Raw genomic sequence first — 15,000 nt, 5'->3', positions numbered from 1 at the left:
GCAGAAGGGGGCGGGCCTTCTGACGTCACCGCGGTTGAGGCTCTAAACGGGAGTTCGGTGTCATGTGAGCAAAACGGCGAAAGACTGAATGCGACGTCAAGCGAGGAACTTTCTGTCTGTCAGGTAAAATTAAAATGCTTTTTAAAAGAGTTTAAAGACAAGTCGCTTTTCACAATACACACTGTTTCACAAGCAGCTTTACAGAAAATCATGATGTCAGTGTGGCAACACTTTACAATAAGGTTTAATAGTTAACAATGAGCAGAACATTTGTTACAGTGTTTATTAATCTTTGTTAATGTTAGTTAATAAAAATCCAGCTGTTCATTGTTAGTAACCAATACAACCTTTGATTTTAATAACGTATTAGTAAATGTTGAAGTTAATATTAACTAAGATTAATAAATGCTGTAGAAGTATTGTTCAGTCTTAGTTCATGTTAACTAATGAACCTTATTGTAAAGTGTTACGGTTAATGTTTATAGCATCTTAATATCTTCATGCCTTGTTGCATTTAGCAGATTAGAGCTTAACTAGCCTGGTTAAAACCAGACCATTCTCAGTAGTAACTGAGTTATGGTCTGGCAAAGCTTCATTAATCACTCATTTCCAAAGGGGCGTCACCAACGGACGTCGCTCAAACGCCTCTGGGTGCAAGTGGATAGACCTAAAACCAATCAGAGCGATCGTCATGTGTAAAGCCATATGCTGCGTCCCTAAGTTACACTACGCCATAAAAGTATGTACTCTTTTTGGGAAGAAAAGGTATTTACTTTTGAATGTGTAGCAAAAAAGTAGGCAAGCTTTGGGACATACTACTTCGTCATCTTTATCGGACGGATCTGTCGCGTGCGTCCTGTCACGTAAACTGCCCTGTCAATCATCTTCTCATAGTTAAAATCCTCTATTAAATCTAATATAATTTCCTACCGTTTCGGAGAGAAGTGTAGCAGCACGTTCATCTGCCAGTGGGTCTTTCATGGAGACTGTCCTCGTGTGTTTGCAATTTTAATATAATAATGCATTTAAAAGTTGCTGCGCTTCACCAACGGACGTCACTCAGATGCCTCTGGGCGCAATTGGATAGACCTCAAACCAATCAGAGCGATCGTCATCGTGTAAAGCCCAACTCAACGTTTCTGATTGGTGCCGCGATTTGGACGGATTAGAAATGGGCTTGAATGAGCTCTTTGCCAGACTACTTGCAGAGCTAATCTAAATTTGCCGGAAGTTGTCTGGGTTTTCCCAGGCTAGAGCTAAACTATAATATAGTTACATTTTGCGAAGATACAAACAATTCAAGCAGTTGTGATTTGCTATATTGTATATATCGCTTTACGTGACGGTACTGTATTTATGCAACAAAAAGTTGGACATACTTATATATCCAACTTTATATTAAGAGCTGGGTGAGAATATTTTGCAAATACCAGTATGTACGCTGGTAAAGTAAGATGTACTATATATCCGACTTTTAATAGTTTACATTTCTTGGCAAAATAACAATCAAGCAGTTGAGATATGCTAATATACATGTACCACTTAATGTGAGTGTACTGTATGTATCCGAGTTTGATATACTTATAGTAGTTGTATAATTTGTCAGTTGTTAATTATTTTGAGTCATTAGTTCAATTTGGAGTAGTGAAACATTGAAATCAGTGAGAAACTGTGCAGAGTACAAAACATGTTTAATTAAATATCGCACAAACCTTGTTAAATACCTTTAATCAGCAGAAATCGTCGGAGGAACAGGCGAACAGGAGCAGTTCATCACCGATCCAACAGGAGGCAGAGACGAGTCCCAGAGACGAGCTGTACTGGAGCAAGACATTAGCCAAACTCCAGAGCGAGAGCCAGTCGCTGTCCACGGACCCGAGCCAGCGGAGGACTGAGAGACACACACGAGTGACACAGACTGAGAGACACACACTAGAGAGGAGAGACCAGAGCACCAACACACCCAACCTCACGTACAACAGGTGTGTGTGTGTGTGTGTGTGTGTGTGTGTGTGTCAAGCATTACAAACAGCTTTAAAAGTTTTATTGTATTTTAAGAATTTTTTCTGACCATGTGTATTTATACTGTGTGTGTACATTTATATATATATACAAACTTTTATGTGAGATGTGATCAATCAATTTTACAGCACTGTGAATTGAATTAAATAAATGAATTTAAATTAAAAATATACTGAACATATACATATACACAAATATACACATATAAACACACATATATATACATATACACGCACAAAATTCTTATCATATATATTATTTAGCAATGATACATTATTTGAAAAAATAAATAACCATAAAGTCATTTAGAATGTTACAAAAGATTGTCAAATAAATGCTTTAAATCAGTTCTTTAGAACTTTCTATTCATCAAAGTATCCTGAAATAAAATGCATCAGTTTCCACAAAAAATATGAAGCAGAACAACTATTTTCAACACTGATAATAATCATGTAATAGTCAATCAATAATCACTGTTTCTAGAGCATCAGTTATTAGAATGATTTGTGAAGGATCATGTGACACTGAAGACTGGAGTAATGATGCTGAAAATTCAGCTTTGATCACAGGAATATTTTAAGATTCGGACACAGAAAACGGGTATTTTAATTCGTTTTTCTGTATTTTTTCCATCAAATAAATGCAGCCTTCGTGAGCATGCGAGACATTAAACATTACAAATCGTACCAACCCCAAACTTTGAACTTCACTGTATTTTTCCCGTATATATACAGTATATGAACATCTCTCTGTTGCTCCTCCCTCACAGCAGTGTGACTCTGGAGAGGCTGCGGTCCATCCGGCGAAACGTGGTTGCATTGCTCTCCTCCATCCTACCAGACCTGGATATGCAGGGAATCAGCTACGACACCATTGATGTAGACAGCATCCTCCAGCAGATCATCCAGGCCAACAACCTGTGAGCCTTCAACCGGGATCAGCCAATGACAAGCCAGACTGAAGACCGATGGGTCACCGCAGCATCAGTGCATGCAAATCTCAGCATTAAAAACAATGGTTACACTTTATTTTAAGGTGTCATTGTTACAGTGTAATTATATATTTAAGTACTGAGTAATATTAAGCAACTACATGTACTTACAATAGGGTTAGTTGCATGTAATTATGCATAATTTGCTCCTAGTACTATGGTAAGTACATGTAACGTGTAACAAGGACACTGTAAAATAAACTTATATGACTGGTTAAAGCTACATTTCACACACAAACACATTCATATGATTATTCTGAAAGCTGATATTCTCATAGAGAGGCTTTGCAACAATATGCACAGATGTATGAGCCTTGATGTTTAATGCGCATGACATTTATAGAAGTAGTTTTGCATGCATGGATCTGACTAAAACGCTTGCTGTCTCTCCAGCGCTGCGAGATCTTTCACAATCATGTCTCAAACGCTTGAGGTTTTAACACACATTTCAACTGCATTGCGCTTGTATCCTTCACTTACATGCATCTGCATGCAGCTTTTATGCTTGTACATATTTAAACCTTCTGTTCTTTAAAGTTTAAACGCTTTTAATACAAAACGTTTTTTTAGTATTATTATTTTTCTATAAAAAAACAAAAAAAATTTAAACAATTTTGTAACAACTGATGGTATAATTTTGCTCATATAATAAAAGTCATCAGTGTTTTTTCATAAGAGGTTTCTTGGCACATTTATTTTCAATCATGACTATGATTACAATGGTTTGTCGTCCTCTCGAAGACTATCCAATAAGGCGCTTTTGGGACAACTCAAGTTAAAGGTACACTGTAACTTTCTTTTGTTTAAAGGTGTGGTATAATGCCCTTTTCACAAGATGTAAAATAAGTCTCTGATGTCTCCAGAGTGTGCGTGTGAAGTTTTAGCTCAAAATACCCCACAGATATTTTTATATAACATGTTAAAATTGTCACTTTTTGAGGGTGAGCAAAAACACACCGTTTTGTGTCTGTTCCTTTAAATGCAAATGAGCTGCTGCTCCCCGCACAGGGGGCGGAGCTTCAACAGCTTGCACTCACACAGACATGCACTGAAAATGTCAAAAACTTTTAGCCTTTTATGTTCAAACCGAAGTTAGACAATGATGGAGAGACTCAAGAAGAAGTGACGACATGTAGAAGCAACAGGACATTTCTGAATGGTTAGTTGAAGAATTTATGTAGCTTATGTGTAGTTATCTTCTAGTCATTGATTAGCATATTCGGTCTTGATAATCTATAAATCGTGTTCAGGGGGCGGAGTTTATGTAAATTTTAGCGTTAGTGATGTCACTAACCTGGGAGGAATGTGGTGTAGTCTCTATCAGCCGTTTGTTGTAGTCCTTAAAAAGTGATTTCTGTAAAAGCAAATATCTCCCTTTGCTTTGAACTTTGAGCGTCGTAACTTTGCAGATGTTGTTTATGCTCAAACAGCAACATTACACACTAACTACAGTTAGAAAAGTCAAATCATAATCAACCACCCCTTTAATTAACAAAATGTAAATAATGAGTCAACATCATCAATCCTTCTTCCAAAAGGTGTTTTTCACTATGTTAAGCCTATTATAAGTGTTTATATTTTAGACCTGACGAGATGGTTTTCGGGGGGGAAATTGCGTACATGCGTCTCATATTCGTAAACTGAGTAAAGTCGCTCCGGGTGCTTTGACGCGTGTCTGGTGTGGGAGTGACAGAGGTTAGTCGTCACAACGAGTGAGAAAGTTTGACGTGGAGGACTAAAATCTACAACCTTCGGGAAATCACGTTTAAAAAAAAAAAAACGGCAAACAGAGGAGAGTCTGCGGACCAAAAGAGAACGAGACAGAGCTCGTAATAAAACAAGAATCAACATTAGCCTGGCTTTTCAGAGATGGAGAACTGAGGGATTAGAAGTGTTGTAAAGCGATGCAGAGATGATGGTTTTTACTATTTTCTCGAAGTACCTTGTACAGGGTGGGCCATTTATATGGATACACCGCAACAACATGGGAATGGCTGGTGACACCAAAGTCCCGTTTGTGGCACACCAGTACATGTGAGGGGGCAAACTCCTCAAGATGGGTGGTGACCATGACATATACTAATGTGCCACAAACAGGACCTTCAATATCACCAACCACTCCCATGCCACCACGGTGTATCCATATAAATGGCCCACCCTGTATATTAATGGGTAAAGCTACAGTGTCCCTGTCCCAAAATGGCACATTTCATGTGCACTTGTGGACTTACAATGGCCATCGTGTTGTGCGCTGTTCATTAAGTCCATGAGACCATAGGCCAGGGTGTCCCATATGTGACCCTGGATCATGTCACGAGTCGCACTAGCCAACAATACATTGCACGGGTCAAAATTATCGATTTTTCTTTTATGCCAAAAATCATTAGGATATTAAGTAAAGATCACATCAATATATAAAACATGTATTTTTGTGAGTGAATGCTGCACAATCGTGAACATAAATTAACAACTTTAAAGGAGATTTTCTCAATGTTTCGATTTTTTTGCACCCTGAGATTCCAGATCTTCTAATAGTCGTATCTCGACCAAATATTGTCCTATCATAACAAACCATACATCAATGGAAAGTGTATAAATCTCAATTTCACAAAATTGACCCATATGACTGGTTTTGTGGTCCAGGGTCACATTTTAGGTTTCAGAAAGGTGCTCGTGAGAGCCGATATCCTCTTTCTGTACACTTTTGCTGAGCATTACGTCCCGAAAGTGTGGACTCGGAGGAAGATCATGAGGGCTAAGGGCTCCATTCGGGACAGGGCCAGTAACGTCATCAGATCGTCAGCGTGAGATGTAAACACTATATTCATCCACAAAGTCTCACAGAGCCGAAGCACAACCAAAACAATGTTCTTCCGCAAAATGCATGCAGTTTTGTTTTTTAACCACTAGTGGGCCAACAGTTAAATCGTGTAGGACTACCTATAAAGTGGATGTGCATGAAAACACTAAATACACACACTAACTTGAACTTGATTTTTATTACATAATATTACACAATACTGGTTTAATGACAATAAGTTTTCAAACAACTTTTAGATGAGTCGGACATCAGGTAATAACAGCTGCAGGTCACAGACAAGAAAGCCTACAGGAGGAGAAACTCGCCACAAAGAGAATAACAATTCACTCCTTTAGCAAAACGCATGATGAAAGTGGAAACAGTGTTAGTTTGTGCATTAATTAACATAGTTAATTAGAAACACAGTGAAGTGAAGCCAGTTATTTTCACAGTTAGACAGAGGTCACGGGAGATTCATTCACATTCACCGGAAATGACGTGTGTTTCATAGCGGAGATGGGGAAAAGAGCCGATATAATCCAATTTTAAAAACATTTTTATATATTTTAATGCATCATTGATTTAAAATCATTAATTTCTACTGGTTCAAATGTTATCTTCGGCCCCGTTTAAATCATGTTCATATTTTAAAGCTCTTTAAACATATCATCTGAAAATAATAATACTGAAGCCTTTCAGATTTTGTTCGTTACTGAGCCGAACAGGCTTAATTTAAAGCTAATTAGTACAAAAGCAATTGTTAAAAATCACACATATAGAATAGAAACGCGACTAACAAAAGCAAAGCGATACATGACTGAAAACAAAACAAGAACGATCTTCGCGAACGATTTGACGTTAAAACTTCTGATATTATAATGTGATATGCAACTATTTACAGTTTTAAGAAGCTCGTCTACATCTCATTAAATGCAAGCGTCCGGACTCTCTTTCAGTCATGTGATTAAAGATCTGTTTTTAAACAACAGGTTCTAGATTCATCGAGAAAGTTCTTTTTTTAATCGTGAACCTTCTTTAAATCGTTCTAGAACATAACGTTATGTCTCAAGAAATCTCCAGGCCAAAGGTTACAGAGCTCTAAATTTGATACATAAAAGAAGCATAGCGATCAAGAAACGGAAATATAGTTTGCAACTTTTACTGCATTTTCCAAAATAAACGTAACAGGGCTTAATTTATAAAACACAAGCAGAACTAATGTGTGTAAATCAACGAACGATTGTACAGAATTTTTACGGAGAAAAAAAATCTGTCAACTTACTGTTAATTTAATGCTATGATTTATAATTAAATGTAATGTATCAATTTATGTAAATATAATTTAATTAAACTGAATTATTATTATTTTTTTCAACACGGGATGCCTAAAAAAAACATTTGTAAAATGATTTAATACAATGTACATCATTTTAATGTTGATAAAGTATCAATTTGCATAAATTTAGTGTTTTACAAAACTCTATGCAACAGTTTACTCCGATATTAGTGCATTCAATCCAATTTACGAAGGTTTAATTCATTTCAATGTTACAATTTGCATAAAAATTGAGTGATTTGCACAAATTCGCTCTGCTTGATTTTCATGAATGAAGCCCAAAGATTGTACTTGCTTTGGCCTGACAACAGAAAATATCGTGGCGAATAAACAAGAAACAAGATTGCGTGGTAAAGGCCATTATAGTGCTCAATTAATCGGCTACATTTTGTACTGTACCTCTCGTTAGGGTTCGGACGACTAAGACAAGCCAGCGTTATAACGTTTGTGTAGCTTCTGGCAAACACACATCTGACAATAAACGTACTGTAATGATGACGCCATCTTCTCAACACCACATCAAACCCGTGCAACGCTGCCCTCGACCAATGGTAAGAGTCTGATCATTAAAGCAAGGCAATGACTTAGTTTAAAAAGTTGATTTTTAACACACACAAACATGTCTTTGAACCAAAGCTGTGTGCAAAACTGTTTCCATCTGAGGGGTCAAAGTGAATCTGAAGAGTCTAAAGAGTTAAAGTGAGCATTATGAGGTCGACGCTTCATCACCTAAAGGACACTTCTTACCGCCAAATACACCGATATATATCCAGCTATAGCACACGTGCAAGAAAGCATTAGTGATGTACACTTTTAGTGCGAGATAATCGCCCTTATTCCTACCTGGGACTCAAGACGAGTGTGCAAATCAAATACTTAGTGTGATGTTTCATTTGTTAATCTGTATGAGTAATATATGCAGTTCCTGTAGATATATTTAGATTTGTATATGGGCCATATCCCATAATCCTCCTTTCCCAGACCATTGGCGCGTTCAAACGATGAAACCCAGCAAAACCCGGACACTAGGATGGAACGTGGTCTTTTTTTTAAAAACATCATTTGTAGACTATGATACAGAAGTATCAAACTCCTACAGACAGCATCCGGACATACATGTACATATCTGTATGTGTGTGTTTGTGTGTTCATGCACGTGTGTATGAGTGTAATCATTGTGTGGTCAGAGAGAAATCGAGATCGCTCGACGTGCTGATCTGTCTTTCGACCGCTCTCAGCGACTTGCATGCCTTTATTTTGCTCTGGATGTCGTGTTTCTTCTCGAAGTAGTCAACCAGAGATGTCTCCGTGAGGAACGATGCTAAAACCTGCTCGAATGTGATCGACCAATCGGCATCCGGCGCGCTGCCCCGCCTCCGGTCCGCCCCGTCTCCGCCCACGCAGCCAATCAGAACAGTGTCGTCGGCGATGTCCTCGCACTGCAGCGAACCAGCGCTCACCACGGAGTACGACGAAACAGACGTGTCGTCTTTGGCCTCTTCGTCAGAACCGGACGCTGTAGGAGGAGGCGTCTCTAGCTGGGCCTCCGCCAGGGCCTTCGAGACCAGGGACTGTCCTGATCCTCCCTCCCCGGATGAGTCCTCTCTCTCCGGCGGAAGAGCGTCGACGGTGGAGGCCTCGGCTTTCTTTCCCCCGTTGTTGCTGAACTTCTTGCCCACTTCTCCGATGCGCAGCAGGAGACTCGCCACCGTGGCGATGCCGTGATAAAGCTCCTGCTCCATGGGATCTTCGCTGAACATGTTGTAGAGAGTCTTGCACATCTCAATGAACTGCTCCTGGAAATGAAGAACACATGAACATGGGTTGAAGTCACTCAAGGTCATGTCAAGGCTATTTTAATTGGCCAAACACAGCAGAACAAGGTTGCTACTTTGGTAGCACTTTGCGATAATTTTACAGTGTCCTTGTTACATATGTTACATGTATTTACCATAGTAATAAGAGTAAATTATGCATAATTACATGCAACTAACCATCAACCTAATCCTACCCTAACCCTATAGTAAGTACATGTAATTAATTATTATTACTCAGTACTTAAATATATATTTACACTGTAACAATGACACCTTAAAATAAAGCGTAATCCACTTTACAATAAGGTTCATTAGTTAATGTATTAACATTTGTTACAGTATTTATTTATCTTTGTTAATGTTGGTTAATAAAAATACAGCTGTTCATTGTTTAGTTGATGCACTAACATGAACAATGTTAACAAATACAGTATTAGTATTAGTAAATGTTGAAATTAATATTAACTAAGATTAATAAATGCTGAAGTTGCTTAGTTCATGTTAACTTAATGAACCTTATTGTAAAGTGTTACCGCTACTTTTAATACTGATTTGATGGGAAAGTACATACAATTAAAATTCATTGGACTTTGACTAGGTCAGATATAATTATTAAAATGATTTAAATTGCCGCTGTTATGCTTTTTCAGATGTCCTCTTTCATGTCGTGTTTTTACACCTGTTTGTGAATGTAAAAGGTCCGCAAAGTATCGAAGTGCAGATAAATTGAGTTTTTTGTGTCCCAAAAGAATGAAGCGATTCTGAAATGCCGAAACGAGTCGTCAGGATTTTGTTATTTATTGTGATTTTCCAAAACCCGTTAGATCAAATGTACATTAAAGGAACCATATGTAAGAAATGTATTTCAATTAATCATAAAATGGCCCTGATATGTCACTAGACATTAAGAAATCATGTTAATTTCAAATACTTATATCACTGACAACAGTAGTCCGGCCAGGATATTGTCATTTAAAAGTGAAGTTGCAGCCCTCAACTGATGTTGATGTTGTCATGTTGTGTTTTGGCCTGAAGCTCCACCCTCCACCTATCTACAAAGTCAGTAGTGTTTCGGCATCGGGGTTGCCAGATCTGCTCTAGTCACCACAGCTACGTGTCAGCCTACGTTCCTGCTGGATCCTGCAGCCTATCTGGCATAGAGCTTTAATCGGGCCTTAAAAGTTAGGCCCGACAAGGCCCGAGCCCGACAGAATTCGGCCCGAGCCCGACAAGTACAATTTGATTGACAGCTTTTTAAAAGCCCGAACCCGTTTACAGCCCGACATTATTCAAATGTGCGCACGCACACAGCTCTTTTGCCTTTTGTCAAGTAAAGTCAAGTCAAGAATGAGTCATTTCATTTATACATTTTTAACATAATTTATTCATGACAGGCCACTTGGAAGTTGGAAGGAACAAAGAAATAAAATAAGTCCTCTGTAACATAACATGGCCTAGCCTAGGCATACTTAGCCTATAAATAGGCCTACGTGCCTATAAAAATGAATCTTTCTTAACAAATTAAATCAAGATAAATTATAAACTATAGGTATTTGGCAATAACGAAATAAAACGAAAAGTTACATAAAATTGAGATTATGCCTAGAACAAACGAAAACGGGACTTGAGGCCGCCCATCCACAATCACAATACAAATATATTCTTAACGAATTAAATCAAGATAAATTCTAAAGATAGTTATTTGGCAATAACGAAATAAAACGAAAAGTTACATCAAATTGAGATTAGGCCTAAGACAAACGAAAACGGGACTTGCTTGAGGCCGCCTCTCTCCACAATCACCAATACAAATATAAAAAGGCCAACGCGCCAATAATGCGTCTTTATAGGAGTCTTTTTTAAACGAATTAAATTAAGATAAATTCTAAATTAAGATGGGTGTTTGGCAATAACGAAATTAAGATAAAGACGCAGGATTTGCTTTGCCACTTCTCTCCACAATCCAGCCTCAACACGACGGTGAACAGCAGCTGAAATGTAATAAAAGAATAATGCCAACATTAGCCTGTAGCCTATACTCTGCTGTTTACATTATGCATTTAAGACTCAATTAATATTTAGTTGTAATTTGAAAAACCTTTACTCACCAAGATAAGGCTACATGTTTTTGTGGAGGAAAATTATTGAATCCACCGTAGATGGCTTCAGCGCGGTCCTGCGCTCACTGATGGTGCGTCCAGCAGCACTGAACACCCTTTCACTGCTGCTGCTACTGGCTGGGATGCATAGTACTGATCTGGCTAATTTTGCAAGTTTTGGGTAGGATGGTTTGTTGATCTTCCACCAGCCAAGAACATCCATTTCGTTTTCCATGACAGCAGCCGTTTCAATGTAGCGAGTGACCTCATCATCTTCCCAGTCAGCTTGCCTTACGTTTTCCCACTCCGCAAAAATCGCCCTTTTTGCCGGAGGACTGTCACTGGGTTCGACTCCGGAGAGCTCTGGGTCTCGAATCTCCACATCTGGTGCACCTGCAGCCATGGCTTGCAGAAGAGTGCGGACATGAGCATGTACGGCATTCCTGTCTGAGTGTGACAACATTCTCAGCTGATTGAATTTTGGCCAGAGGAATGTTGCGATCTTGTGGAGGTCCTGTATGATCACTTTACGCGCGAGCCAGTCTTCATGCCGTTTACGCACGACAGCTTGCTGTGGGGAGTCCAGGGCATTGGGCTGACAGTGGCGTTTCAGTTTCTCACTCCAGAGACACACACTATTAAGTGCTGGATACTTGTCTCCCTCAAGTTCCCGCTGTGCTTCATAGAATGGCTTCAGAAAGTGTATCAAAAAGTCCAGTGTGTCTGGTGCTATTTTCTCAATGCGCGCGCTCTCCCCTCGTGCCTCCAGCTTTTCATGGAGCTCATGATAAATGGCCTGTATAGATGTCAGTGTGAGGTACACCGTACTGAACCGAGTGTCTCCCATTTGCAGCAATGTTGTTGACAGTTGAGCAGCCAACCCCGACTGTTTAACGTACCTCACTAATGATTTAGCAGCAGAAATGGTATCTCCTATGTCCGGAGCACCGTCGGCTTTGGATAACTCGGCAATGTCGAGTCCATGGCGCAGTACCGTATTAATGAGATGGTCAATGCAGTCCAATCTCTGGTATGGCCGCAGAGCTAATTTAATGTTTGCCCCCTCATCGGTCACCCATACAATTTTGTTGAGAGAGGAAGCGTCAAGGCCAAACTTTGTCACCAGTAGTTTCAGTATCTCCCGTCTTATATTTTCTCCCGTCTTTGCCTCTTCCAAAGGGAACATTGTAGTTGTCAGGGTTTTATTCACCAGTTCCATATCCTCACTTATGAAATGGCATGTGATTGTCAAATAACTAATCTTCCGATAATCCTCTGTCCACATGTCCGTGGTCATTGCGACTGTGCCATCCTTTAACAAAGTCTTAAGTTTCTGTACTAAAGCTTCCCTCTTTTCTTCTGCCATGTCAGTGCACCTCTTCGCAATTGTCACATGGCGGGGAATAACAGAATTTACGGGAACCCTCCCATATGCAGCCTCGACATTAATTAGTTCTTGCGCCAGCTCTTCAAACCCCTTGCCATTTACGATATTAAAAGGCCTAATGTCTTTACAGCAAAAGCTGACACACTTCTCCGTCACCGTTTGTTTCACCTTTGCAGGGATGGGTTTTGATGCTGTAACAAACGATGTGATTGTAGGTTGATCGTGGGCACTGGCAGGTGTTGAACAGCTTCGATCAACATGCCTTATCAGCGACGAATTCCCTGTCGTTTTGCTGTCGTACTTTAACAGAATGTCGCATCTTTTGCATTTCACATATCCCACTGTCTCATTGTTCTCATTGTGCACAAGGTCAAAATTTTTCCACACCTCAGACTTTGCTTTTTTTGTCTGTGCAACCAAAACATAATCACCAGAGGCCAGAGGTCGGGTCCCGTCGGGTTCGGGCAAAGATCTTCAGTTCTGATCTGGCAACCTCGAGTCAGGGGGGAGGGGGAGGGGATACACCGCTCTACAGTCATTTGAAAGTGATTGCAGTACCAGTTTTGCCCACAATCTTACATACGGCTCCTTTAACATTTATTTGCTTCATAAATAACTTTAGGGTTCACGCCGAAGGTAAATCGAGCATGCAATGACAAGCAATGAAAAATCAGATCTGATTCTTCACATTGAAATTACTGCAAAAAATGAAGAAGATCATATAGAAATGTTGTCTTTGATCAGATGCGTATCTGATTTATTTACGCTTAATTGTAAACACTTTGCTTTGGGCCACATTCAGCTGCGCTGTAAGACAAAGCCTAAAGGTTTCTCCCAAACAAACGAGACCGTGTGCATCAACAGCCAGTGTTTGAGATCAATGAACGTTGGTCACCTGATTCATTCGAGGCAGATCTTTGATACTCTCTTTCTTTGGCTCGTGTTCTTTGGCCCACATTCTCAGATAGTACTTATAGTCCTTTGGCTTCTCCTCTGCAAACACACATGAGCTGCGATGAGACGCTGCCATTAAAACAACAACCAGAGTCATGAAAAGCTGAGCATTATCAGGTCGTGAACCTTTTCTGTCATCGGCGTCTCCGGCTGTGGATGCGTCTCCTGCCTCTTTCAGCTCTTCTCCTGTGAAGACATTAATGCTGCATTAATACACACAAACATGATAATGACATTTAGCCATTAACCACTTAAAAATGCCCACCAAAAAGTTTTCATGAAGTAAAACCCATGGCTAAAAAGTAAAAAAAAAAAAAAAAAAACCACAAAGGTATGATGCTGCCATGTGAAAGTGAGAGGGTGAAATGCAGACTGGAAAACACCAAAACCAATAGAGGCGGCGGTTAGTAAAAAAAAATTTTTTTTATCTGTACTGACAGTCAAAAATACCCTCAGAGAGAGAGAGAGAGAGAGAGAGAGAGAGAGAGAGAGAGAGAGAGAGAGAAAACACACTTGAGATGACAGACAGACACAAACCTGAGGTCACTTCCTGTGCCAGGAAGTCCAGATGAGACAGGAAGGGAGGATCTGGAGTGATCACATGAGAAAGAAAGAAAGAAAGAAAGAAAGAAAGAAAGAAAGAAAGAAAGAAAGAAAGAAAGAAAGAAAGAAAGAAAGAAAGAAAGAAAGAAAGAAAGAAAGAAAGAAAGAAAGAAAGAAAGAAAGAAAGAAAGAAAGAAAGAAAGAAAGAAAGAAAGAAAGAAAGAAAGTGTTAGAGTTTAAAAGAGAGGGGGAGATAAGGAAGACAACAAATGTTGAAAATGAGAAGATTAATCATTATTTATCATCAGTAAACCTGGAGCGAAGCATCCACAGATTCATGCGGGACACAACACAACATGATCATTACAAATAATATTACTCAGAACTATGTCCACATTTGTTTGTTATAACTGAAATATTCTCTCAGAGTGTTAAAGGAGAACACTGTCCGCTCGATACGAGTGAAGCTCCACAGCGGGGTCTGAGCTCATCCCTCCAAAGCAACAACTGTATTTGACGTATATTTGTATTTGTAACGACGAAACAAAATAAATGAAATAAGAAAAAATTATTTTCTAAACAGAAAATTTGATTTGGCGGTTGTTGATTGGACAGTGAAGAGTGAGCGCTGTACATCTGAATGTGATAAATGTCATACAATAAAAATACAATTGTTTTGAACGGACGGATGGATAGATAGATGGATGGATGACAGATAGATGGATGGATGACAGATAGATGGATGGATAGATAGATGGATGGATGACAGATAGATGGATAGATAGATGGATGGATGGATGATGACAGATAGATGGATAGATAGATGGATGGATGACAGATAGATAGATGGATAGATAGATAGATGGATGGATGGATGGATGGATGGCAGATAGATGGATGGATGGATGGATGGATGGATGGCAGATAGATGGATAGATAGATGGATGGATGGATGGATGGCAGATAGATGGATAGATAGATGGATGGATGGATGACAGATAGATGGATGACAGATAGATGGATGGATGGATGGATGGATGACCGATAGAAC

The 15,000-nt window shown here is 39.3% G+C and overlaps 2 protein-coding genes and 1 long non-coding RNA gene across 3 annotated transcripts in view; 1 reads left to right on the top strand and 2 right to left on the bottom strand.

The window, feature by feature from the left end:
* LOC309503997 (MORC family CW-type zinc finger protein 3) overlaps positions 1–3,688 on the top strand; it is a 24,320-nt gene extending 20,632 nt beyond the window's left edge. The window contains exons 15-17 of the mRNA XM_082176941.1: positions 1–123; positions 1,735–1,982; positions 2,792–3,688. The exon at positions 1–123 is cut by the window's left edge and continues 475 nt beyond it. Coding sequence (XP_082033067.1) covers positions 1–123; positions 1,735–1,982; positions 2,792–2,945 — 525 coding nt within the window. The 3' untranslated portion in view covers positions 2,946–3,688. The remainder of the gene's footprint in view (positions 124–1,734; positions 1,983–2,791) is intronic.
* The window catches only part of LOC309504222, a 105,272-nt gene continuing 93,338 nt past the window's right edge, over positions 3,067–15,000 (bottom strand). The window contains exon 2 of the long non-coding RNA XR_014208031.1: positions 3,067–3,944. This is a non-coding gene — a long non-coding RNA (uncharacterized lncRNA). The remainder of the gene's footprint in view (positions 3,945–15,000) is intronic.
* Positions 3,067–15,000, bottom strand: part of tbc1d9b (TBC1 domain family member 9b) — a 33,847-nt gene continuing 21,913 nt past the window's right edge. Inside the window, 5 exon segments of the mRNA XM_082178658.1 lie at positions 3,067–4,955; positions 5,171–8,945; positions 13,348–13,445; positions 13,533–13,592; positions 13,944–13,994. Coding sequence (XP_082034784.1) covers positions 8,322–8,945; positions 13,348–13,445; positions 13,533–13,592; positions 13,944–13,994 — 833 coding nt within the window. The 3' untranslated portion in view covers positions 3,067–4,955; positions 5,171–8,321.

This window comes from Leuciscus leuciscus (assembly GCF_965113295.1).
Source record: "Leuciscus leuciscus genome assembly, chromosome: 8".
NCBI lineage: Eukaryota > Metazoa > Chordata > Actinopteri > Cypriniformes > Leuciscidae > Leuciscus > Leuciscus leuciscus.
The sequence above is the reverse complement of the archived record's forward strand: the minus strand, read 5'-3'. Positions and strand labels throughout refer to the sequence as shown.